The sequence below is a fragment of the Glarea lozoyensis genome, assembly GCF_000409485.1.
Source record: "Glarea lozoyensis ATCC 20868 chromosome Unknown GLAREA2, whole genome shotgun sequence".
Lineage (NCBI taxonomy): Eukaryota > Fungi > Ascomycota > Leotiomycetes > Helotiales > Helotiaceae > Glarea > Glarea lozoyensis.
The window spans coordinates 647,604-673,265 of NW_007360994.1; the positions used below are offsets into that span (position 1 = coordinate 647,604).

At 46.5% G+C, this 25,662-nt stretch overlaps 10 protein-coding genes across 10 annotated transcripts; 3 read left to right on the forward strand and 7 right to left on the reverse strand.

The window, feature by feature from the left end:
- Positions 1-199: 199 nt before the first annotated feature.
- GLAREA_03543 (S-adenosyl-L-methionine-dependent methyltransferase) lies at positions 200-1,430 on the reverse strand (the record flags this gene model as incomplete). The annotated part of the gene is made up of 3 exons (XM_008083796.1): positions 200-656; positions 705-909; positions 959-1,430. 3 exons carry the CDS (start codon positions 1,428-1,430, stop codon positions 200-202), a joined length of 1,134 nt encoding a protein of 377 aa, XP_008081987.1.
- Positions 1,431-2,935: 1,505 nt separating this feature from the next.
- GLAREA_03544 (uncharacterized protein) lies at positions 2,936-3,541 on the reverse strand (the record flags this gene model as incomplete). The annotated part of the gene is made up of 1 exon (XM_008083797.1): positions 2,936-3,541. The coding sequence occupies one exon, from the start codon at positions 3,539-3,541 to the stop codon at positions 2,936-2,938; it is 606 nt and encodes a 201-aa protein (XP_008081988.1).
- Positions 3,542-4,340: 799 nt separating this feature from the next.
- GLAREA_03545 (uncharacterized protein) lies at positions 4,341-5,844 on the reverse strand (the record flags this gene model as incomplete). The annotated part of the gene is made up of 3 exons (XM_008083798.1): positions 4,341-5,129; positions 5,639-5,731; positions 5,797-5,844. The coding sequence occupies 3 exons, from the start codon at positions 5,842-5,844 to the stop codon at positions 4,341-4,343; spliced, it is 930 nt and encodes a 309-aa protein (XP_008081989.1).
- Positions 5,845-7,176: 1,332 nt separating this feature from the next.
- GLAREA_03546 (NAD(P)-linked oxidoreductase) lies at positions 7,177-8,211 on the forward strand (the record flags this gene model as incomplete). Its single annotated transcript, XM_008083799.1, has 1 exon — positions 7,177-8,211. One exon carries the CDS (start codon positions 7,177-7,179, stop codon positions 8,209-8,211), a length of 1,035 nt encoding a protein of 344 aa, XP_008081990.1.
- Positions 8,212-9,001: 790 nt separating this feature from the next.
- GLAREA_03547 (Zn2/Cys6 DNA-binding protein) lies at positions 9,002-11,135 on the reverse strand (the record flags this gene model as incomplete). Its single annotated transcript, XM_008083800.1, has 2 exons — positions 9,002-10,469; positions 10,522-11,135. The coding sequence occupies 2 exons, from the start codon at positions 11,133-11,135 to the stop codon at positions 9,002-9,004; spliced, it is 2,082 nt and encodes a 693-aa protein (XP_008081991.1).
- Positions 11,136-12,217: 1,082 nt separating this feature from the next.
- Positions 12,218-13,212, reverse strand: GLAREA_03548 (Phosphoglycerate mutase-like protein; the record flags this gene model as incomplete). Its single annotated transcript, XM_008083801.1, has 2 exons — positions 12,218-13,116; positions 13,179-13,212. 2 exons carry the CDS (start codon positions 13,210-13,212, stop codon positions 12,218-12,220), a joined length of 933 nt encoding a protein of 310 aa, XP_008081992.1.
- A 350-nt stretch (positions 13,213-13,562) lies between these two features.
- On the forward strand, positions 13,563-15,454 carry GLAREA_03549 (WD40 repeat-like protein; the record flags this gene model as incomplete). The annotated part of the gene is made up of 5 exons (XM_008083802.1): positions 13,563-13,600; positions 13,655-13,823; positions 13,882-14,565; positions 14,654-15,087; positions 15,364-15,454. 5 exons carry the CDS (start codon positions 13,563-13,565, stop codon positions 15,452-15,454), a joined length of 1,416 nt encoding a protein of 471 aa, XP_008081993.1.
- Positions 15,455-17,548: 2,094 nt separating this feature from the next.
- On the reverse strand, positions 17,549-20,981 carry GLAREA_03550 (Nucleotidylyl transferase; the record flags this gene model as incomplete). Its single annotated transcript, XM_008083803.1, has 2 exons — positions 17,549-20,860; positions 20,910-20,981. 2 exons carry the CDS (start codon positions 20,979-20,981, stop codon positions 17,549-17,551), a joined length of 3,384 nt encoding a protein of 1,127 aa, XP_008081994.1.
- A 2,241-nt stretch (positions 20,982-23,222) lies between these two features.
- On the reverse strand, positions 23,223-23,863 carry GLAREA_03551 (SNARE-like protein; the record flags this gene model as incomplete). Its single annotated transcript, XM_008083804.1, has 2 exons — positions 23,223-23,720; positions 23,795-23,863. The coding sequence occupies 2 exons, from the start codon at positions 23,861-23,863 to the stop codon at positions 23,223-23,225; spliced, it is 567 nt and encodes a 188-aa protein (XP_008081995.1).
- Positions 23,864-24,244: 381 nt separating this feature from the next.
- GLAREA_03552 (Frataxin/Nqo15-like protein) lies at positions 24,245-24,912 on the forward strand (the record flags this gene model as incomplete). Its single annotated transcript, XM_008083805.1, has 2 exons — positions 24,245-24,613; positions 24,670-24,912. The coding sequence occupies 2 exons, from the start codon at positions 24,245-24,247 to the stop codon at positions 24,910-24,912; spliced, it is 612 nt and encodes a 203-aa protein (XP_008081996.1).
- Between the last annotated feature and the right edge of the window lie 750 nt (positions 24,913-25,662).

Below are 25,662 nucleotides of genomic sequence, written 5' to 3' on the forward strand. Positions count from 1 at the left end.
GGTGCATGGTATTGAATCCTTCGCACGAAAACCGAAGAATCTCAGAATAAACACAGAAACAAACGTAATAAATGCTTGAAAATTCTAGAAGCGGTAATCCCATTTCTTTGTTTTTTTGCAAGAAAAGAAATTCGTAAATTCGTGTACATCATCGCTAAATCGCAACCCAAAAAACAGCCCAGATGGTTTAAGCCACCATCTAGGCATCCAAAGGTTTCTGTCCATAAAACACATGAAAGGGCAAATAACTATGCGTCGAAGCATCAAAAAGGCTCTTCCTAACATCCACCAAGAACACCTCCACCTCCTCCGGCGTCCACTTCAGACCCCGCGTGAAAGGCCCCATACTAATCGCCTGCAGCCCGTCAAAGATCACCGAACGGAGGTACAGCCCGATCATCTTCATCGTTTTGTTCTTCGGCCACACGCCGCAGGGGACTTTGAAGACTCTCGTTTCGACGTTGATGAAGCCGGCGTCGCGGAGGACTTGGATGTTGTTTACCATGGCGGAGAGGTCGATGCCGAAGGCTGCGAGACCTTCGTGGACGAGCCCGAGGAATTTCTGGACGTCGTAGGTGGAGGACATGGTGTTGTCGTCACAGTGCATTTTGTATTGGAGGTCTTGGATTTCGATCCAGCCGCCGGGTTTGATTGCGCTAGATGGTGTTAGCATTGTGTAATAGCTAGAGCAAGGTTATACTTACGTATATGCTTCTGATAATAATTTTGGCCAGTTCTTGATTGCGGAACACATGTGTCGGGCGTGCACGTAATCTAGGGAATTGGGTTTGGAAAGCCATGGACTTTCGGCATCGTCTACCATAAACTTGACATTGGGAGGTAACCACAGCGGTTGAATTGGGGAAAGATCAATTCCCAGAATCTCCGCGCTTGGGTACTCATCGCCCACTATTATATATCAGCAAGATCTCTTGCCCGGAATGAATAGATCACCCACTATCAATAGCCCAAATTCCAGTTCCCGTCCCAACATCCAGAATCTGCTGTGGATTTTGCAACGGCGCATAATGTAGTTTCCCTCCACACAAGTTTATGATCATCGAATGCTTCATATCCTCGCGCTCCTGCTCCGTTTCGTCGTTCGGGAACTGGTATTTCCCCGCGCGAAAGCTGTGGTATCTGCGCCCATTCTCAAAGGCATAATCGCGAACACTCGAGGATATCGACGTGGAAGCTCTCGACTCGAAATCAGATTCGTATCCTGCGTCGGAATGTGTATCGCTGGCCGCTTCGATTGTGGTCGTCGCTTGTTCGGCAGCGCTCTGCTGTTGAGCTATTTGTTCCACGGTTGGTTCTTGCGCTCGTTCTTCCTTTGCGCCAGCTGGAGATACAGGTGCTTCTGTCGCCTCAAGTATCGTCGCTTCTGTTGGTGGCTGCGGCTCAGAAGTTTCTTTTGACGGTTCCGACATGGTAATGTTCGCGACAACAATCTTGCGCAATACACAAAACGTTTGTATTTCGTCGTCGAGTCGGAGAGCAAATATCGTACGATGAGGTACTTGGGCGTCTGTAGGGTGCCATCCTTCAGGCCGCCGGTCGCTGTCATGGTGAGGAAGGAGCGGAAGAAAGCCCCTGTTCAACCTCGTGGGCCGGATGAAGAGCGGCGTGCGAGCTGCAAACGAACGCGGGATGTTGGTGCGAAGGATACCTCATGCTGACGGATCATCCTCGAGTTTGATGCAGTAAGAATGGCTCACCAACCGGCTGTGGAGCTTTATTATTTGTAGATGTAAGTGATGGGAATTGTAATTGGATATGGGGCGGGGAAGAAGTACCGTTCGGGCGAGGCACCTGCCGCTTCCGTACTGTACTTGGCTGATTTCTAGGCAATCTAGCCAATGATATTAGGGGAGCGTTCTCATATTTTCCGACAATTACCATCCTCGAAATAACACCCCATAAAGACTGTTTTCTTCTTTATTTGTAAATCTTGCGTATTCGGTGGCATAAAGATGTCTTCTTCGCTTAAGGTTAGTATGCTGTCTCGCTTGTGAATTGACCTAAAGGGGCTCGTTGCGGACCGCAGCGACAGAGTATTGCTAGCAATTAATTCAATTGAATTGAATACTTGATACAAAACTTGAACTCTTCACGGACTCTGAAATTCAATTTCTCAGTTAGTTTGGAGATTGTGGTGTTCCATACTCCGGCGTCGAGTTCTATAACTAGTAGTAAAATCCTTAGCCGCCATAATAGTTGCATCGTTCAGATAATTGGTCAGTGAATATGCCCTTACGACGGCATCGAAGGCTTACACGGTGGTTTAAAATATTGTTTAATCTAATTATACTATCAGTTAACTCGAGTTGATATCAGTTAACTTAAGTTGAGATCAGTTAACTTAAGTAGCAGAGGAACTTGAGCCAAGTTAAGTAGCGAACAGTTCTACTCATTATTTATTTGAGCAGTTTGAGAATTAGTAGTTGAGCCTATCAAGATAACCACTTGTGCAGAGTTATCAATGTAAGGGAACAGATTAGCTAAGAACTCGGGACGACGGGCTAAGTTCGCAGCTATTGGATCAACCAGAGGTCAGGTTCGTGGCGCTATTCAACCTACTTAACTTATTCATAAGTTGCTCCGATTTGAGTTGAGATTGAGTAGTAGTCATTACTTAACTCAACTTAGTTCACTTAATACTCTATTCCGCTTATACGAAGAAGCTTGAGCAACCACATTAGCCGTGATCTGTGAAAACATCCGATTTATGATAGCAAGACTTACACTGCTGAGGATCCATAAGTCTTTAGCAAACAGTGCCTAGAAAGGTCTCGACATACTAGAAAATCCTGGAAATAATAAATGAGCAAGTCTCCAAGACCACCAACTGCGGTCTATCATTCTCAAATGCACATTCGTCATCAATTACAAGTCGCTCCCTCATATTGATACCAACCCAAATAGATTCAAAAATCTATCGCTCAGTCTTCATCACAGCCACATAGTACTTATCACCATCCCACATCCTCGCAGAAAGCAACCAGCCGCCCGCCGGATTTTCTTGATACAGGCATTCATTCATCATAAACTCCACATACGACGACAAATAACTGCAGGTAGGACTTATGGTATGTATATTCATCGAACACAGCTTAACAGTCGCGTCTTCAAACACCGAAACATTTACACACGTTCCCGGACAAACGCCACAAGTACCCTGGGCATGAAGCAACTGGTTGTATGCTCGTGCAACGTCTTCCAGTTTCGCGGATCTCCAGTCGTAGTTTGTGTCTTGCATGCATAATGCGGGGTGAAGGGCGTTTTTCTTGATGAGGTTTCTGTTTTGCTCATGGGTTACTTCGTTGATGGTGGTGAATGTTGTGGGGACATCGATGTCCTGCATGTCTGGATAAAGGGCTTTGGCTTGTGCGTAGATTTCTTGGATAGTGCCGTTGAGCTCAACTTCGTGGCCACCGATAGTACCAATGAAGCCCACTTGGTCCTCGGTAGCTGTAGGGTTCGAGACCATGGCGCTGTTGAGGAGGCTGAGAAGGGTGAGGGAGATGAGGAAAAGATACATCTTCTCGGTTTGTTGACAGATTGAAAAGCGCAGAAGTTTGGTGCAGTTGAGTTAACGAGATTGTCAGTTTTTGATTATATTGAAAATATCAGACTGCTTTGAGTATTGACGTGGCCGTTGGCCCGTTGCAGTTGTGCAGTGCTCTCGGCAGATGCGCAACGAAGGGGTTGTTATTATTAGTTGAGTTAGGAATTACTTAGATGTTTGCCACAACTTGACTCTAATAAATGTCAATAGAAGACTATCTCTTCTTCAGCAATCGAACAAAAGAGGAGGTTATATGGAGGAAAATGCTTCCACTAATAAACTCGTTCTATAGTACAGATAACGCTTTGCTTAACTAAAGCCCCTTTTGGCGTAACTTCAAATGCTTACCCTGATAAATGCCAAGTAGTACCGATTATTACCACAATTGCGAAATCTGCCTAGATACCGAGAGAGGAATCAGTCAAAAACATATGGCGATTACATCTCCGATCAGGTGTTATTACTGAAGTGTTTAACCCAGCGGAGTTACTTGCAAACGAAAGTAGGCGAAGTTCATTCATGTGTGAGATTTGCTATTCTGAAAACAGCAAATCTGGATTCAATCGAGGTATTCACGACTGATAGCAAAAAGGAAGCTTATCTATTCTAGATGGTTGATTTCAGGAAGCCTCGCTTAAATATCTTGTCTCCAGTCGAGTGACAACTTATTGAACCATCTATTTGAGGTGTTTCGTGCTTGTTTGGAACTCCTAGATTATATCCCAATATTCGAGTGCCATAAAATTAATGCTTTTGGAATTGAGCGATATAACTATGAATCTGTCGTCTGACCTCTTCGAATCATGACCATAGACATCATCGGTGATTCATATTTGTGATGACAAGCAGGCTCGCTGCTGCATACATGAGGGATCAAAGGATCTTTCGTAGTGTTAACATCCCAGCCACCATCTTCAAGGTCTTTCACCACCTTAGCGCCGCCTTTGACATGTGTCTTCGTTTTCCACAAGACGTCCACTCTACTGAAAGCTCCGCGAACACAATACTGTCTCCTCATCCGCTCCACATGATCTAGGATCTCGGCATTGCCACAACATTGTTGTGTGTCAGGATCGCTTGACCCAGGTTGGTACATGCCGGTAGGCAGCAACGATAACTGGAGTTTTGAACCTTCAGATCCTAGGATTCGGAAAACTGCTTCGATAGCTGGGGCAGTGTAATCAACCCCTATCCCGCATAGATGCTCGTATGGTGGATATATACTATTGTCATAGGTTGCCGGCTCGTAAACTCTGCTATTCCACTCTCGGCGTCTTCTCCATGCTGTCACTACTCCCATCTCATCCTTGATCAATATCGTGGGCCATGGAACGTCCACCTCCAGGCGTCGTAGGCTGAAACGATTTTTGTCGCCGATGATGGAGAGGAAGGAGTAGACAATGTCCCACAGTTCTACAGTAGGATATCTATGCTCGTTTTGAAAAGTAAAGATGTTGTTGTGATAGAATATGGGTGCGGTTTCGGTCCATATCAAGTGATTCACTCGGAGTAATCCAGGTGTTACCTCTGCTACCTTGGAACGATGCGCATCTCCTGCTCTCTTGTTTTCATCTGAAGGGGGTGTGTATACGTAGATTGGTTCAGAGCTTATCAATATAGCTCATAGATCTTATTCCGAATCTCGGGAGGCAAGTCAAGAAATCTCGTCGGCAAGTCTCTCCAATTTGCCTTGCCCCGACTCAAATTTACTTCGCCATTCCTGCCCCTTCCCCATTGATATTCACTCAGGCGACAATCAAAGAGACCCGTTGAATACAATGACATATTAGCGCCCGCTGTATCTGCTGGATCAGGAAAAAAGTCAATCTCTCCCGGTCTTGGTCCGTAGTCAGACTGTCTAGGATCATATGACCTGCAGATCGTGATTGAGTCGTTGGCTTCCGAGTTGTCATCCAGAACGAGAAAAAAATGTCGATGAATACAGTGTGCTGGAGGCATATTCTCGAGCCAAGTTGCAACATCTTCGACGGATTTTCCTTGGAATGGTGAAGTGAAGGCCGCAACTGGAGGAATAGTCCCAATAGGATCTCATTCATGCTCTTCGCTTACCGGAACGTCAGAGTAGTCAGTGGTGGTGACCAAATAAAAGCTCCCACGGCATGCTTCGTCGCTGTGGAGTTGTTCAAGCTTTTTGTTGGTAGCCTAAAGGCAGTGAATTAGCGATATTCTTCTTTGGGGGCGGACTTGATCAAGTTCCTCTTCGTTACCTCAACAGATAATTCTTTAGCATTTACAAACAGACCATATTGCGCCATTTTAGAAGACCGGTCAGAGTGATGGAGAATAATTTTGCTACTGTGGATTTCGTATTCTAGTCAGCCGAGTTATTGCTGAGATAAAGGCGGTGAGTATTGTAATTCGAAAAGCTGTGACTCAACCAGCTGCCTACGAAAACTCGCTTATGGCGTTGGCGTTCAGTGTACCTAATTGGCTGTTTTGCACTCGTACTTCTGATATTTATTGGCAAACTGTCAGTTAGCATCTCGATTTCAAATTTCCTACTATCAAAATCCTAGCACAACTCTAAGAGGATATCCAAATCCAGTATTCTATTAATTCTTTCTAACTCTATTCCACTAATCGTGCTGTCTAGGGAAGGTCCACCAATTGAGCCAAAAGCCACTACTAAAAGATATTTACAACTTACCGTGCATATGAATTTCGGTAAATCTCTGCCGGTAAAATATCGCTCGATGAGTGTTCTAAATCCATTCCCTCTTGAATCCGACTAACCGCTAGCTTGTAGAATCAGTTTCTGTTTAGGCTCTTGTAAGTAAACATTTAACTCGGTACTTTTTGGGATGTGGGTTTATTTCAAAGGCAGCTAGAAACAATTTACATTCTGCTACTTTCGTTCAACTGTGTTAGTCAGGGCGCAATATGAGTGGATTTTCATTGTAAAAGATACACAGAGCCATAGACGGTCAAAGTGTGGCTTTCCGATCATGAGAGGACAATGTGATGAGGTTTCTGGAGAGCCGGCTGTGCTTCCTCCTATGAGTTGCATAGTGATTTATTCAAGTCTTTTTTGTTGCTTGAATACACGATGATATGTTTCCTGTCAAGAATAAAGATTTCAACGGAACGAGTGTAGATACCCCTTTCAGAGATCCTCCCAAAAAATTATGTCAGCACTCAACACTTTGTGATTTGGAATAGCCTACCGCCCAAGTATTCTAACCTCCCGAGACTCAACATTGACATAAAAGTAACCATAATTAATCAGCGTAGTATCTCGTTCACGTTCTACTTCATCATGTCTCCTCACAACCAAGGAATTTGTGACGTTGAGAAATTCCTCGGAGTTAACCCGGGGATACTGTCGCTGCTGGCTGCTTACTTCCGGAACCACATTTTGGCACTCACCATCTCGTGCTAAAGATATTTCGGCCGATATTGACGCCAAAATAAAATGGATACGCAACGCTAGAATTTGGAATGGTTGCAAACTCCGTGTAAAGCCCGGAAGCGGTGAGCTCGCAATTGTACAATATAAGAAACGCTTCGCTTCTCACTTACTCGATAAACTCAACGACAATCAAAGTCACCTCTTCATTAACACAACAACATCACCACAAAACCTCGAAATGACGCAAAATCAGAAGTCCGCCGTCAATGTCATTTTCGGCGCCATGACCTTCGGTCGCGAAGGCACGGAACAAGCTCGTGTGAGCAATTTGGACGACTGCAAAGCGATTCTTGATATATTCCAAGCGCATGGCCACAATCAAATCGACACCGCCAGATTTTATGGCGAAGGATCGTCGGAACAATATTTAGGAGATCTTGACTGGCAAAGCCGTGGTATCGTTATGGACACGAAGTATTTTCCTACTGCCGGCAAACCGCTGTCGTCGCCTGATCAACCAGAAGGAGGTTGGACACATAGTCCTGAGCATGTGAAGCAAAACTTGATGACGAGTCTGAAGGCGTTGAAGACTGATAAGGTTGATATGTGGTATCTTCATGCTCCGGATCGATCGACTCCTTACGAGGTTACGTTGAAAGCCATCAACGAGTTGTACAAGGAGGGACGCTTCAAGCGTTGGGCTGTGAGCAACTACATGGCCTGGGAGGTTGCTCAGATGTGTGAGATTTGCAAGAGAGAAGGGTATCCTTTGCCAAGTGTGTATCAAGGCGTCTATAACGCTCTTCACCGTGCCGTCGAACCTGAACTCTTCCCATGCTTGAGAAAGTACGGAATGGCATTCTACGCATTCAACCCGCTTGCTGGTGGCTACCTCACCGCACGATACAAGCGCGAGGAGAAGAGCAACAAAATTGAGGAAGGGTCTCGATTCGATCCAAACCGCATGCAGGGCAAAATGTACCGACAGAGATACTGGAACGAGGAATATTTCGATGCCTTGGATATTCTCCGTGAGGCAGCTGGAAAGCATGGCTTGTCGGAAGCGGAATGTGCGTTACGATGGATGACGCATCATTCTCTGTTGAAGAAAGAGTTTGGTGACGGAATTATTATCGGCGCGTCGAGTACGAAGCATATGGAGGAGAATATGAAGTTCTTGGATGATCCGAATCCGTTGCCAGAGGATATTTTGCAGGCGCTGGATGCGGGGTGGGATCGGGTGAAGGGGATTAGCAATAAGTACTTTCATTGATGGAGCCGTGTAGATTGGCGAAAAATCTCGTAGATAGAACTTAAAAAACCTAAAATGGGAGAATCCAGAGCTTGTATGAGTATTGTTGTTGTGTGAAGATGGAAGTTCTCCATACGCGGAACAGATTTGGCGAATTGATATGCTGTGTTGATCACGTGTTTACTCTTTATTGTAGGAAAGACTCGATTGTAAATTCAGTGTTTCAAGTTGATTTTGGTAATGGGTCTCGGAAACTGAGGACAGATGGGCAGGTACAGATGGGATTAAATTTGTTGGACGTAGTTAGTGATTAAAAGAATATCACAATTCCTTATAAGTACTTTGGGTCTAAGACAAATTAATTACTTGTGATTCATGTCAGTAGTTTGACAAAGGTAGATTAGCTTCGAGGAGTAGGAGGCCATAGCATAGTTAATCTTTTGATGCCTTAGTATATTGGAAGATAGTGTCCAAATAAAATATATTATTTAAGTTAAGTTATCTGTACTTAGAGTACCTAATGAGTATGTAGATATTCTGTTAGATAAAGTAGAGGTCTGCGAACCTATCCTAACTTAACCCAATGAGTCAAGTGAAATGATAGTTAGCAATCTGCTTAGACGTGCCGAGCAATGCCCTGGTATAATTCCCTAAAAGACCAAATTCCTGCTTGCATCATGAACCTCAATGGACCATCTCCCGCAACCAGCCAACCAAATAAATTCAACTTCAACTTCCATATCCCCCATCTGCCCCTCTCGGTTCCCAGATCCTCTCCCGATTTTTCTCACCACCCCCTTCCCATGCCGCCCTACACACCCATCCCACCCAATCGCCTCATCATCTCCCCCTCCCTACCAAGCAACTCACAATCAGCTCTGAGTTCATCCCCCCTCCACCTCCACAGCTCAGCTCTCCTCGTCTCGACAAGCTGGCCCAACACATCCAACCCCCACTCCTCCCTCTTTGAGCGCTCCAGCCGTCGGAACGTCCACTCGCAGATCTTGCAGAGGTGGAGGCCGCAGCCTATGAACTCTGGGTTGGAGGCTGAGAAGGGAGTCGGGTTGCGTGTACCGGATGCAGAATAAGGTTGTGATGTACAGCAAGAAAAGTTAGCGATAGATGCGCAGATAGAACACCATTTTACACTCCTCGCTAACTCCCAACCCTCACCTCTCTTCAAGCTCTGATTCAACTCTTCTAGAACATCCTTCTCCACACCCTCGTTTATAGCCCGTAACACATGTCCACTGCACTTCACGACCCGAACCCGTTCAAATGTGCAAGCAACACACATGCGACTTGGCTCCGCGCGACCGAATTTATGGTGGCCGGTTTCGCTGATCTCGATGTTGCCTTGGGAGGAGGTGAAAGGAAAGACGGTGACGTTGACGGGACCGTGGCCGTAGATTCCGAAGAATGGGGTGGTGCACCAGGAGCAGGGTTGGGAGGGTGTTGGGTTGTGCATGAATGTTAGGGGGTGGGCGAGGGATGTTTCGATTGTTATTGTTTTGAGCTTTGGAGAGGGGGAGGAGGGTTTGTGTTTGAGGCGTTTGGGTTTGATTGTGGGTGTGGGCGTGCTGAAGGTTGTGCTTGGTGATGTAGTGGTTCGGTCAGGTGAGGTTGGTGAGGGAAAGTTTGTACTCTTTCGACGACCACCTCCGTTGATATCTCGAACAGTCATCTTGTTCCTCTCCGCCAAGATTTTCAGTCTGGCGTCTTTCCTAGCTACTTTTTCACGAGCAGCGTCTTCTTCGAGTATCTTGATCTGTTGCGGGCCAGGTATTAAAAATCTACATTCCTGTCCACCTTTCTTGCAAGATCCGCAAGGTCCGATATCAGTTTTAGATTTCAACGAGCAACTCCTGCTTTCAATCCGACATTGTTGACAAGATTTGGATGTCCTCTCAAAAAGTGGTTGTGGAGGAGATATTGATATAATCTCGAATCTCTTCGCGTAAGAGGAGTTTTCATCCAAGGGGGGCGCACAGCATGGCTCGTCCAGTTCATCACACTCTTCGCATTTGCTGATACCCTTTCCGCCATTGAATTTGTAGGAGCAGTTTGATTTTCGGGTTTTGCAACCGAGACAGGATAGTTTTAGTGTGGGAGGGACGATCAACTCGCAATCGTGACCGCCGTCTTCGCAAGCGGCGCAAGGATAATCATATCTGAATTGAAGGAGCGAACATTCGTCGTCGCCGGACAGGAAGCACGATTTACAACCCCTGCGTTGGGGGTGACCGTCGGTTAGGTCTGACAGTGTTAATCCGTCTGCCCTGGGAACAGTAAGTAGGTGGACAATATTTCTCGATGATGGGATGTACCAACCTTTCTTGTGGACTGTCTAATCTTATCCGAGTTCTGTATTTTCTGCGAGGCTCGAGTACAGCGAAAGAGTCATTGTTTTTATTTGATAATGATGGAGATGAAGTAGAGGAAATAGAAGAGTCGATCTCGCTGTCACCTGGAGAAAGTGATTTTGAGATAGAGCGCAGATACGTGAGCGAAGCGTCCTGTTTAAAAGACAGCTTGACAATAAGCTCTCGCTCAACAGCAAGCTTAACGGCAGATCCTTTTGCATTCTTCTTTCTAATTCCAGCTTTAGGCTTCTTCTTCTTCTTTCGAGCTTTGGATGGCTCCGAATCGGGATCATAATCACCTGTGTTATCATTATCAATGTATGATGAAGACAATCCCACCATCCCAGTCTGAACATTTCGTTTCGAGTTCATGAGAATTGCAAGATTACGGTACTCTGGGTTCAAGGTTGCCCCGTGGCCAATTGCTCGCCTTTCGGCCATAAGTCGCTCGTAGTCATCGACATCTTCTTCTGGGACTGCTACATCAAAGTTAAGTTCTGGTTCTGAATCGGAAAGAGTCTCATCCTCCGAATCTTCCATTTCATCGTCGAACATAATTTCATCTTGTGAACCAGAAGCCATTTTGAACTTTGTATGTTTTTGTAATTATGAATGAATGGGAGCTAAGGCTTAGGTCCGTAAGATCGTACTTGAGATTAATGAAAGCTCATCTTAATTTTTTCTTCGATCAGTGCTGGTATTTTCATGATAGAAATCAGTTAGCAATGTTTCGACGGAAATGGCGATGTAGCTATGAAGGTGAGGAAATGTTGGAAACAGATGAAATCAAGACTCGGTGCACTGGTCAGCTTGACTACGTGTCCCAATTCTTCCTTCGCATCTAAAATATTTCAAAGCACAAGATCGACGTTGTAAATTCGAACTGGAAGACCGCGCGCGAAGTAGAGATCAAAAGATGTGAAAATTCGCTCAAAGATCGGGATTCGTATACGTGGCGCTTGTTGTTGCAGGTGTGCGGTCCCTTCCGTTATGGGGATGGAGATGCAAACGGTTTTCAAGGTGTACCCTTCAGATCGAAGGACCTTTAGGCATGAAGAGCGTGAAGAGTTGAGGTTCGAAATCGTGTTGAAGTTGCCGATTGCGCGATTGTCGCCCCTTACGAAATTCAGCTTTTGTAAACTTCTTCAAATTCGGCAAGCTATAATGAAAGTGAATTGCGAAAATATGGACTTACACATTCCACCAGAAGTGATGCTAAACATTGGCGTGAATTGAAATCATGGAAGACCCTTACCGAGCCGGTCTGTCCTTCCTCTAAGATAAGGTCACTACCAATCGCATGGGTCAACGAGAAGAGATATGGGGCGAAATGGTATTATGAATTTATTTTTTACACTATCTATGGTTCCATATGGGCGTCCAGAATCTACAAGCATGATTTCACAAATCTGAAAGTATGCTTTTAATGAAGGGATCGTACCTGAAAGGTCTCGTTAGCATCGATCCATGATATGATTAATGATTTGTGAGAACGAGATTTGGAAGTGATCAGACAGCAGTTGGTACTTTTTTCGTCCTCATCTTGGACATCAGAACAGGTCTGTGAATAAGGAGTATCATCATGTCACTGTGGGTAGAAGGAAAGAAATGTAATAAACGTACCTGTCAATAATCTGACTCGTCCACGTTCAACAGTGACGAGCCTATTCTGTTCGTTGCTTCTTGAAGAAAGAATCAACGGTCTTTTGGGTGGTGTCATGCTTCAGGCTACCAATACCACCTCGAGTCTTTTTAAGACCTTTCAGATGTTCTTGGCTGTTGACCGCCTTGACGACAAGTGACATATTCTGCAAAGTCGACTTAGATGGCTGCGCATGATCAGTATTGGGACTTGAGGGTGTTGGCAGGGTTGGTTGTTCCACTGCTGTGGCACCAGCAACAGTCTCCGGCAAGTGCTCAACGGTTGAAGGAGGTATGATCGCTACAGGTACCAATGACTCTGTCTCACATGGAGCCGCGGCCTCGGTGTGCCTTCTGACTTCAAGGTCCAGGTAGCCAGTATTTGACCACCCACCAAGATGCTCTAATCCCCGACCTGTGTCGGTGATGATTGCTCCAGGTACGACGTGAACATTAGCAGAATGGAATCTCTTTAGGACAGCCCTCCACAGATGGCCAAGGATGATCCCATGAGCAACGACCACAACACCCATATCTGGTTCAACCTCTTTGAAAAGATCGACGAGATGGCCCTCGACGAAATCATCCATACGACTTGCCATGGCGGTCTTGGACTCGACGTCCTTGAACCCAGGCTCGTCGCGATGCGCGTCCATGTGTGCCTCTTTGCCAGACTTGTTGGAATTACGAGGACGCTCAGAGAAATGTTTGCCCTCGTAAAAGCCAAAGTCTTGCTCACGAAGCTTCTCCAACCTGGTCGTTTCCGACGGTGGAGGGGATTGGGCAGATCGCACAGCTTCGGCGGTATTGAAAGCACGTTGCAGATCGGACGAGAAGATATGGGAGATCTTGACATCAGTATCTACCAGGTGTTTCGCCAGTCTCTGAGCTTGAAGGACACCATGATTCGTGAGTGCGGAATCTGTTATGCCAGCACTGATTTGTTAGCCAGGTCGCGAGGAGTGTAGAAGATGGCATTCATACTATATACCTGCGACATTGTCGACGGTCTCGCCATGGCGAACAAGAAGAAGCCGCATCCCGCCGCCAGGGAAGGAATTGGTGGGTGTTGTTTAGCTAGTGATCATGCTTGGTGTCGAGTAATTGAGGAGAAAGAAAATATCTTGGAGGTTGACATTTTGGCAAGTGGGAAAAAGCTTTAGCGTGGGAGCTATGACCAGCTAAATAAAGACACGCCTGGTGTGATGATCCACATGACATCCAAACGACCCAGCTACAATCCCAGTCGCATGAATTCCATGTGGGATATTCACCTTCTCACTTTCCTCCCAAAAATGCTCCTTTTTCTGGAGGATTCAACTCCTCCTTGACTTGGGCTACATGATGCAGTCAAACCTGCCAGACATAATGAGCCGGCTTTTAACAGACCGGCAAGCTGAGGAGCTGTATGTCTCGCGCATTCACACTCCAAGTTTCCCAAGCTAATGTTGTGACTGAAGGCATAAATCGATCATAGCATATTTCTCGTCAATTGGCCTGTCGAACACCGCGGCAGCGCTACGAACCGATCTGAATCTTGGAGAGGAAACATTCGATGCGGCCACATCCAAGAAATATGAAGGGTTACTAGAGAAGAAATGGACGAGCGTGGTTCGATTGCAAAAGAAGGTACATCGACGCGCTACCTTGAATAGTGTTTGCCTGCAACAAGACTGATGTAAATCAGGTTATGGATCTTGAAAACCAGAATCGCACGTTAAAATTCGAACTCGAAAATGCGACACCATTAGCGGCTCGTCTTAAACAAGATCCAGCAACATGGCTACCGAAAGACCCAGCGCGATACACCCTTGAATCTCACCAAAAGGACGTCACATGTGTCGCTTTCCATCCAGTATTCTCCTCTCTAGCTTCTGGGTCCGACGACTGCACTATCAAGATATGGGACTGGGAGATGGGAGAAATAGAACGGACAGTCAAAGGCCATACACGAACAGTGACAGATCTTGATTTTGGTGGACCACAAGGCGGCACAATTTTGGCCTCATGTAGTTCCGATCTTACTATCAAGCTATGGGACCCGTCAAAGGAATATCAAAATATAAGAACATTGCATGGGCATGACCATAGTGTCAGTGCTGTCCGTTTTATACCATCGGGTGTGGGACAACAATCAGGGAATTTACTGGTCAGCGCAAGCCGGGATGAGACCATGAGGATGTGGGATGTGACTACAGGCTACTGTGTGAAGACAATACATGGTCATACCGACTGGATCCGCGACATCAGTCCTTCTGTGGATGGAAGGTACTTGGTTTCTACCGGAGATGACAAGACTGGGCGTTTATGGGATATTTCTGGCACGATGCCAGAATGCAAGGTTATCTTGACTGGTCATGACAACTATAACGTACGTACTCTGGGCTATGCCTCTATTCTTCACCATCTTCGCCTTCGGATTTTTCAACGTTAGATGATAAAAGCTGACATTTGTGAAGATATGCTGTGTACTAGCACCCGCAGCAGCATATAAATTTTTGGCTCCATTGGCGGGATTACAGAAGCCCCCTCCAGCCACCAGTACAGCAGAATTCATAGCAACGGGTTCCCGGGACAAAGTAATCAAACTATGGGATGCTCGTGGCAACTGTATCAAGACCCTGGTGGGACACGACAACTGGATCCGAGCGTTGGTGTTCCATCCAGGCGGCAAATATCTTATCTCAGCATCCGATGATAAAAGCATTCGATGTTGGGATTTGAGCCAAGAAGGAAAGTGTGTCAGAATACTCGAGGATATTCATGGTCATTTTGTTACATCTCTTCGATGGGCTCCAAGTATTATGAGAGTGAAACAGAACGGGCAACCTACTCCCGGCACGCCTAACGGCAAAGCCATCGATGTAAAGGCTGAATCTGAGACACAAATTCGGTGTGTTCTTGCCTCGGGAAGTGTGGATATGACGATTAAGATCTTCTCGCCTTGATCAAGAAAGCCATCCAAACATTGATCACGTCCCATTCTTGCGAAGAGCCAATTATTACTCTCAGCCACGACACCACTTTCGCACTCAACCTCGCATAACCCGCCGCGCACACCTAAACAATACGAATACGGCGTCGAGAAGTGGAGCGCGTTGACGTGCAAGACCATTGTAGGTTGTCAGATCTGGGGTATGTCAAGCAAAAGACAACTGATGTAGAGCAGATGGTATGACGAAAGAACGCTTCGTGTCACGGACACATCATTACCCCCTGGCGTCGCAATCGAAGGTCAACTGGACGAATTTAAAGCATAATTCGCTATGAAATGACAAATTGGCACATAATCGACATGAACGTCTTGCTCGGGTAGCAAGTCCAGTACCTCCAGCCAAGGTCATAGTTCTTCCATTTTCTATATGCGACGAAGATCCGGAGCACAGCACAACACCCTCGCTATAGGCAATGGCCAAATGAGACATCTGCCAGGCTCCAGGAAGTAGTGGAAGGTAGGAACATTTTGCCAAGACTGCTCGTATTGGCTGGCATCACTTGCTGCTTGCTATCCTTCCAAGTAAGGATAATCAACGAACTGTCGAGTCTATTACGTTCCTGCTACCACATTGGAAAGACGCGTAGACAGGGTAGACCAGAGATGAAGATACATGTTCCGCCCGGAAATCTAATATACGCTTCTCTTCCTGGGCTCGTGGACACAGTTCGATCCTTAATTAGCTCCAATGTAAAGGTAGGGAAATGCCTTCTCATACGCTTTGTTACCTTCTTGTTCGTCGTGGTCAGGCAAGGACGAGGAAGTGAAACATGTAATGTACTCTCCAGATGTAGAAAATACAGAAATAGAACCCACATGGACAAGATTAAAAAATCTCCATTTGTGACGCCAGAGGTATACTCTCCAAAAAGGACACGACCATTTTGTGCCCTGTTGTCTATGTGCCAAATTCAGAATTAATAGTTGTCACACGCAATCAAACCAGAATGCTACTAATGTCCTACTATCCTACGTGGACAGGACTGTAATTTACTCATACAAAAGAGAACTCGCACTTATAAAACTGCGAGGCTGTTAGTCGTTAACCACCATCGTCAAGTAGCATAGCACAGTTAACACTTTTCTCTCCCCCAATTGTTGTTTTACTGTAACAGTATCCAAGATATATTTCTACGTCCAAGTAACACTAACCTTCCCTCTATCCCGCATTGGCCCTTTCCCCACGCACAAGCACAGATACCATACGACCGAATCTTCCTTCGCCATCGTATATCTCCTCTCATTCTCAGAAACGGGCGTCGCTCAAAGTCTGAGAGTTGTAACCTAGTTAGATTTTTAATATAACATTTAACCGTGTTACCAAAATTGTCCCACAACGGCAACGAAACTACCTTTCTGTATATACGAATGTTCTAATATTTCCCCGTCTTGGTTCTGTAAATGATAGATACAAAAGACAATGAGTTATGTAGAGTCTTATGTTTTTAAAGGTTTAATTGTTGGATGCTGGGTAGTTATTTAGTTGGTGTAAAAGTGTACTAATCTCTCTTTTCTTATTTCATGAAAATAAGTAATAAGAGTGTAGAACACCACAACTCAACCCGCACCAACCCATAACCTACCCCCACAATTACACCTTTTCTGTTATCACACAGACTTCATCGCCAATTCCCCCAGAAAGAACCATCACGCTTCTGTCACTGCCGTCAAAATTCCTCATCCGGTTAGCTTATGAATCGTATATACGCTTCTTTTCGTAAAGAATAAAACTCTCACCGTAGTGAAAAGAAAAGAATTGTGTTGCTTTTTGAAAACGAGGAAAAGGTCACTTTCAGTGAATATGTGAGATTTTTGATTTCGCTTCCGACCGCATCTGAGAAATACAACGCCTACTTATAAGCCCTCAAAAGCCTATGCGCATAATGCGCTAGAACACAACTACATTTCCTCCTTTCCTTATCTCACATTAAATAGAAAGCACTTCAAGAAACCAACAATGCAGGCTAAACCTTCCGATTACTCAGCTTGTTAGTCACGACACCTAATTCCCACAGCGGTAATCTCTAACATTCGTGAGTTAGGAAGTAACTCATATTTCATGAGCGCAACTTCCTATAATACAATCCAAGTAATTGTAATTTTACCAGAGACCTCGCTTCTTTAACAACACACCGTGAACTACATTCTAATTCTGAATCTAGAATGCCACTGCAGGATCGACCACATATCTGCGTTTACCACAATTTTTAAGAACCGACATAAGGATTTCCATAGTAAGGGTTCTCTTCTAATAGATTATGATTTTTAAAAGACCTAATGCTTCATTTGGTTGATACAAAGAAATCTCAAATAGCTACTCTAACCGCAAAGCTACATCAACGCATCCCCATCCTACCCTCTAAACATTAACAAACCCAAACGTCGGCACCCCCGGCACAGCGCTCTCCGCATTTGCCGGCAACTCCCCCACATCACTCCCAACCCCATCCCCACCAACAACCTTTCCTCCCTTCCCTTCTGCCCCCTCACCCTCGCCCACACTAACAATACTCACCTCCCTCAACCCCGCCGCCTTCTTCAGCCCGGGTACCATATTCCCCAGAATCTTTACCTCATCAAACGCCAATTTCCGCTCAAAAACAACCTCGGGTTTCTCCCCGGCGAGAAGACGTTTCTTGAGAGCCTGCACAAACGGCATGGCTTTCTTCATCTCGCCCATCTTCTTGAGTTCGGCGTTGAGGGTTTTTTCATCCATTTTGTTAGCCTCCGAATCCCACGTTTGGCGGGTGAGATCGATGTATTTCTCCTGCCAGGCCGGGAATTTAGCCGCGACGTAGATAGTCAATTTCTTAGGTTTAGTGAGATCGTAACCGATGTCCTTGCCCTTAGCTTTTTTCTTCTGCTGGGCCGACTCGGCGGATGTGATGTTGGAGGAGGTGTTGCGGACGTATTCGCGGGCGGCAGAGAGGGCGGGGACAGGGGTGGGGACGGTAGGCCAGAGGGCGTTTTGGATGGTTGAGGGTTTCTTGAGGACTTCAAGCCAGATGTATTCGGACCAGTGAGGAGCGACGACTGTGAGGAGGAGGGCTTGGAGTTCGATGTATTTGAAGACTAGGTCTTTGTGCATTGTGATTCCGGCCGCCGCGCTGGCTTCTCTGTAGAAATCACGAGCGCTGGTGAAGTCGTACAGGGAATCCTTGAGAGCGAGCTTGTAGTTTGTCTCCTCGTAGTGAGTGTATGCTTCGTGGACGAGAGTATTCATTTCGTTCTCAAAGAGTGCGTCAAGGAAGTCGTTCTTTGGTCCAGTGCGGAGATTTGCCTCGTCCTTGACTTGTTCCTCGATCCACTCTCGAAGAGTAAACAGACGAAGAACGTTGTTATCAGCAACATCCTCCTCGAAATTAGCATCCGCGACTCCATCACCCGCATCAGCAAGTGCGATTCTGCTCGCATCCGCTCCGTACTTCTTAGTCAAGTCATCAAGCGTCATAAAGTTACCAGTCGACTTGCTCATCTTCTCTCCATTCAGAAGCAAATGGCCATTAGCTCGAACAGCCCGTGGCCAGTACTCAGGATCAAACATAGCAAGATGGATATAGAGGAAGAAAGTAAGATGGTTAGGAATGAGATCCTTCCCGGAAACTCTGAGATCAAGAGGATACCAGTACTCGAACTCTCTTCGCATGGATGCAAGACTGTCCTCCGCGATTCCAGACTCTTTTAGAACTTCTTCGCCCAATTGTCTTCGGGCAAAAACGTAATCCCAAACTTCATCCGTCATCTGCTCAGGCTTGATACCTGCTAATCCAGGCGTCGCTCCAAAGATATCCTTGTGAAGGTAATGCGCAATTGTGTAGTAAGCCATATAGATGGTAGAATCACTTAAACTCTCGACCAAGAACTGAGGATCCCATGGCAGCTTTGAACCGAGACCATATGTTCTCGCACAAGCCCACTGGTTGAGCCAGTTAAGCACGCCCTCGAATCCATTCTTCGTCTCGGTAGTGTATGTGTTTAAGCCCTTTCCATCAGCATTGTCGACATGTTTGAGCGCAACCTGTTTCCACGACTCTTCTCCGTAATCAAGATACCACTGATCCATCAGAGCGACGCAGCAAATGTCCCCAGATCTACTGACAACCATGCCTTCTGGTTCCGAATACGCGAATCCTTCGCCGGCATCGATGAGCTGTTGTCGCACCTTTGGTTTCGCAAACTCAACCTTGTCACCCTTGAACTCTCCATACACCATAGTTCCCTGGTAATAACCTTCCTTGTAAGCAAGTTCTTTAGCCTCCTCAAGTTGCTTTTTATCCTTTGGCGATGAAATCTTCAATTTCTTGACCAGGAAAGGAGCCGTCAAGTCTCCATACGACGGTGTAGAAATAAGAGGAATAATCTCCAACTCAGCCCATTCCTTCTTGATACCGTAATACTCGGCCTTCTTAGCCAAATCAACAACAGTCGCATAATCATCAGGACTATCCGATGGAACACAAGTAACCACTCCAGTTCCCTTGGTAGGAAGAACAGACTCCATAGGTAAAATCCTGACACCTTCCTTGTGAACCGAAAGCGGAGCATTGATGAGCGTGCCGACACAAGCAGATCCAACCAACTCCGCAACCTTTTCATAAACGCCATTTTCCGGAAATATGCCCTGGTAAGCCATGTTGCGAGCCGCTCTATCAGTAACCACAAAAAACTCCTTTTCGGAAACCTTGAAAACTCCATAAGTGATTTTAGGTCCCACAAAACAACACGTCTGGCCGTACATCGTCTCTGGTCGAAGGGTAGCCGGTACAAAGAAAACATCCGCACCCTCTGGAACCTTGCCCTTGATCGCCTCAGCAGCTTCAGGAGCCCACTCCTTGACTTTCAACCTCAACGCCGTATACTCCTGTGGTCCAACAGCCTCTCCCTCACTGCGATCGTGATCCATACAAGGCTGTCCATCCTTAGGCGAATAAATCGTATATCTCTTTCCAAACTTAATTTTCTTCAACTCCTTCAGCCGATTCATCTGCCATCTCACAAAAGAATCATAATACGGATTCGCATCAGTCGTAACAAACGACCGTCTCCAATCGATCCTCGCCCCAAAATTCGTCAGATCCCGTTGACACAACGGCGGAAAGAACTCCAACCAATACTGCGGATCCGCGAACCGATGAATCTCCTGCGTCGGGATATCAAGCGCCTTCATAATCTGAAACTGATACTTCTTCTTCACAACCTTCGCCGCCGCCTTCCCCTTCTTCGCCGTAAACTTCGTCACGTCCTCACGATGGGTACTAGGCGTAGGAACAGCAGCTTTCTCATCCTCGTCCTCCTCCTCCTTGTACCGCTCAAACTCCTGTCCGAACAGCTTTATCTCGTTGACGAGCTTGTCCGCACACGCCTTGATAGGCATACCCGTGCAATGGAACCCCATTGGAAATAAACTCCTCTTCCCCTGCATCCGCGCAAATCCAGCTGTGAACTCGATCTTTGAGACCGAAAAGCTGTGTCCGGCGTGTAGGGTGCCGTTCATATACGGATACGCCATCGTGCCAAAGAATTTCGGTTGTTGTTTTCGTAACTCGGCGGCTGAGATGGAATTGAGCGGTACCTCCGTGGTAGACGGCGCGTCTGGCTGGAATACCCCATCCTCTTGCCATTTTTGCTGATATTTCTTCTCGTTTGCGATGAGGGAGTCTCGTTTTTCTGTCTGATGGTTGTTAGTTTTCACTTTGCTGTGGGGTTGGTGGGGTATTTACGCCTTTCAACTCTTTTGTTTTGGAGACTGTTAAGGTTTCCATAGCTTTGGTTGTGGCTTCTACAGCAGCCATGATTGCGATTTGTGATCAGTATACTTCTTATATTCCAGATCTCCAGTCTCCAAGTTTATTGTGTTGTTGGTTTAGGACTTAAATTATGAGGATTCTGAGTCAAGGGTTTGGTGGGGTAGTCAGAGGTTGCAGGGGTAAAAGTTCTGCCTCAATTTACAAGCTATCACGACAAGGCATCAACATCCAAATAACCTCAACCTCCAACTCCCCAGAACCCCATCAACAACCATCCAAACCACCACCAAAATGCTCCCCACACTCCTCCGCCGCGCAGCCCAGTCCTCAATACCCAAAGAAGTACCCTACATCTACACGAACCCGTACCGCGCGAAACACACCTGGCCGCCAGACTTCGACAAAATCGGGCAGAAACACCAATTCAGACTCGAGCGACGCTTCCGACGACGCATGAAGTTAAAATGGGAGCGCCCACGCTGGACCAAGGCCGTGAAACTAGTGCAGTTCTCATCGATAACATGTAACGCGCCCAACCAGACCTATGTGGGATAAGAAGCTGAGATATTTGTGTAGTTGTAGCGGTATACGGAGTGTTGTTTCTGGATTGGAATATGGCGAGCAGCCATAACCCGGAAAACCCACCCTTTCAAGGCGTATGGATACTTCTCGCGGCGTGTGTTAGGCATAGGATGTGTGGCTGATATCTTGTTAGGTTCGGAATTGGTTCTTTGGACTGCTTGGGTCTATGCCGTCGAAGGATCAAGTGAGGCGCAAATCCGGCAGTGACGTGGAGGGAGCTTGAATGCCTTCACTCTAGCAATCATGCTTCTAGGACCACGTCATCCCGTTATTGGGATAGTTTAATCCTCTCTCCGGACTTGGATGTCATTATCGATGTGTATATTTCTACTGCGGGTTGTATTATTATGTTGGAGCCAGTACTGTTAGTAGCGTCGTCTATCAACCCGCACAAATAGGGCGTTTTGTTTACAGACTGCATAGTCGAGGCGCAATGGAGCAGTTTGAAAACTGGGAATTGACCTTTCTTGGATCTGAGCTGGATCATAGCACGATTATTTTACTTAAACTGGCAGATATGCAATGGCAGTGACGCGTAAAACACGTAGACACCTCGTGTTGAAACGAAACATGAGGATCCTCGCATTTGGCGAGACCAAATTAAGATACTTCTCCGCCCGGCCGTCGTATTCAGTAAAGGAAACCAAGGACCTATCCCAATTGATATCATCACATCGTATATGTAGGAACAACAAGCATCGTGTCCCACCAGGCCGAGTAACGGTTGGTGTGGCACAAGCAGGCAGACCAGAAGCAGTTCTGGAATTGTTGTACGTTATCGCTTATATCCATGTTTAAGCGCGGATGCAACCGTCCAGGGGTAGTTATTGCACGCCTCATTGACGCCGAAAACCTGCCTCGGATCTCTCAAATCGAAGTGGAATAAAAGGGCGACGGCATCTTCATTGTGGCGCCCAATAGTGCACATTGAGTGAATATCTATGTACCTTTCGTACTCGGTATACAAGTACTCACCGCTTGTTTTGCTCCGCCCATCAGGTGTTACCTCAACTTTGATATCTCTAGCGACCACCAATTTCAAAACGTCCTGCATGTGGTAAGATCCGAATATATGGAATCACGTGGTCTTTAGGATCTGACACCGAGTAGCGGATATGGATATACATGATACTGTATATGGATGTCCGAATTTAAGTCTATACTAGCGCTTAGTAAGGAGTAAGCCGACCGTTCTTGGCTGCGAAAATGCACTGCGAAGACATTCGAAGAGCCTGTAAAATGTCGAAGTATGTGGTTTGCACATCGATTTAGGCACTCGCTTCAGAGATATTGCACTGATAGTGCAGTGTAAGCAGACGTTGCTGAGTCTGCTACTCGGACTGTGCGATGTATGCTATACACTTTCCCATGCACGAGTTGAGCTTATTAGGACCTCGAACGCAGATTGGCCAATGGGAACCGCTCCCTTTCAGATTTCGATTCTTTCATTGCCGCCGGCGCTAGATGAGCACAGTAAACGCACTTGCTTCATTCTCTGCTTGGCCGATAACAATTCGTGATCCTGGCTTCCTTTCGTCGGTTCGTGGGATATCCGTGATAGTGTGCCTGTATGCTAGGATGCATCAATCTCTGCCATGCTCTGGGGTGACCGCCTCGTCTTCTGCAAAGTCCAATATGCAACCTGGCTACCATCATCCACAACAATGTCCAGATCCAAACAGAATCAAAGATCATGGGTGGTCACTACCTCCCTGCCCAGCCGACAAAATTGCCGCCCATTGACATGCCTAGTCCCCCTCCTCCTCGGCCCTCATTGACTGGGCGTTTGGCTACCTTTCCTTGTGCTTTAACACCCTCAACCACTTTCTCCAGCTGCGTCTCTATCACTACCCCGCCCACTATCATCTCGCTTAGCGTTGTGTGAAGTGTTTCGAAATTAAAGATCAAGTCTAGCTCGCAGACATTTTCGAACAAGCGGTCTAGAGCTTCGACGTACACTTGTATCAAGTCAATGAGTGCTAGCGGGGATTCCGTAGATGTGCTGATTATGATGAAGTACAGTGTAGCATAGTGCCGGTAGGTTACGAGGGATGGGGTATCGTTGTGTTCGGAGGAAGAGGTGTGGGAGGTGCCAGAGCTGGCAAGAAGTGGCGGCAGGGGGAGGAAGTTACATGAGCCCGAAGGCCGATTCGAGACAAGTGTAAAGATCTCGGAGATCAGTCGCTGTTGAACAGAAGTTTCCTGTTCGGATAATCAGTATAATTTTTAACACTCAGACACCAAGCCATCCATGAGCTGTGGTGGGGTAAACCTACCAGTTGCGTGTAGAATTTGGTCAGACGCGGCTGACCAGCGTTATTGAAGACGAGGACTGCGTTTATCATATTTTTAGAATTGCGCAAACAACTGCATCAATCGTATGAACTGTAGGTTATGAAGCACTGGGCATCGTTGTGTACGTGACCGGAACTCTGTTGTCGTCGAAAAGAGGTTGATGTTGTGCTCGAGGGCCGCCGGAGCTCGGACCTTGGGAAGCGAAATGTGGGGTAGGTAGCTCGAGATCAGCCTGACCTCAATCAAGCTCCTTTGATAGCTCTGAATTGCATACATACTTCCAATTCATCTGCACCGACACCGTGAACCAGACATCTCAGCAACAGTCCAATCATCATTCGTTCTCACGCAGCGGTTGAGGGAACCTGTCTGGACGGCAAGTGAAGCTCAACCAACAAACGTGTTAGTTCTTTTGATCTGCGACCACGATCATGGCCCAAATCCCGCTGGCTAGAGGCGCGAGCCGCATGGTCCGTCAAATACGAGGCTCTTCAGCAAGATTGAGTACCGGAGGACTGGTAAGGAGCCTGGCAGTTCGTCAATATACACCGGTCACATACCGGGCGGCCTCTTTGCCGACCTCGCGGTTCCTGTCCACCACCAGACCATCACTTAAAGGTCTGTCCCCAGAGACCGACAATCCACAACCGAAAGAGCCTGAACCTCAAAATCTAGCATCAGCGCCAGCTGACCTCACAATGGATGAATATCACAAGTTCAGCGATCAGTACCTGGAGAGACTGGTGGACAAATTTGAGGCTTTGCAGGAGCAGAAGGATGATATTGATTGCGAATATAGTGTAAGTTTCTATCGTTCTAGAGCGTTGGGTTTGATGTGCTGATACTTGTCACACAGGCTGGCATTTTAACACTCGAAACCCCAAATGGAAAGTACATTATCAACAAACAACCACCAAACAAGCAGATCTGGCTGTCTGCGCCCGAATCTGGTCCTAAGCGGTACGATTTTGTTATTGAAAGTGAGGGACAAGACGCAAAGGAGGGGACAGGATCCGGAAAGTGGATTTATTTGCGAGATGGATCCAATCTCAGTGACCTACTGCAAACCGAAATAGGAGTGGACATGTCTGATATGTAAACATCGGTGTTATTTTTTCCCGACAGCTTGAGCATATGTCAATGGAGATGTGATTGCAATTCGGCCATACCACTGGCGGAGCTGAAATTGGATCAAGGGCTTCATGAAGTAAGTTCATGACTATGTATGAATGTAAAATCATGTTTGGGTATGGGTGCTGAGGCAAGGACGGGTTTTTGATTTCTGTGTTTATTGCTAAATGCTACTTGCAAAGCTCCAATGGGAATATATCCAGAACGATAGCGTCGAACGAATTAAGTAATCGAGCGATCTTATTTAGAGTAATCGGTCCACATCTACCTACGCATAGTCTGCTGCGACACCCGTAGACTTGGCGTACTAGGCGCTTTTCGGTTCTGTATAATGCTGTGCTCTTTCAAGAGGTGGCTTCGTGTGACACCATGCAGATCGTTCATGCAGCAGTATTCGTGATTAACCAATCTGGTCGACGTGTCCCAATCTTAGACCCCAGAGCCGAGGCATGGGACGATGTTTTGAAACTCAATTGCTCCTCTTCGTCGTGGCTCCATATGCTGACAACAAGACCAGACCTGTGTATTGCTGGAACTGGATAGAGATGAGCCAATCATCTCATCGCCTGCGCAAGGAGATGTCTAGCGACTCGCCGAGTAACGTTAAATATGGGCATTAACCGAATGGGTGTCTGTTTCCACGTAGGGAAGGATACGGGAACAGTTGCCAGCCACCAAACCCGTGTATCTTCGATCCATTCCTTGCCATGAGGCCGCC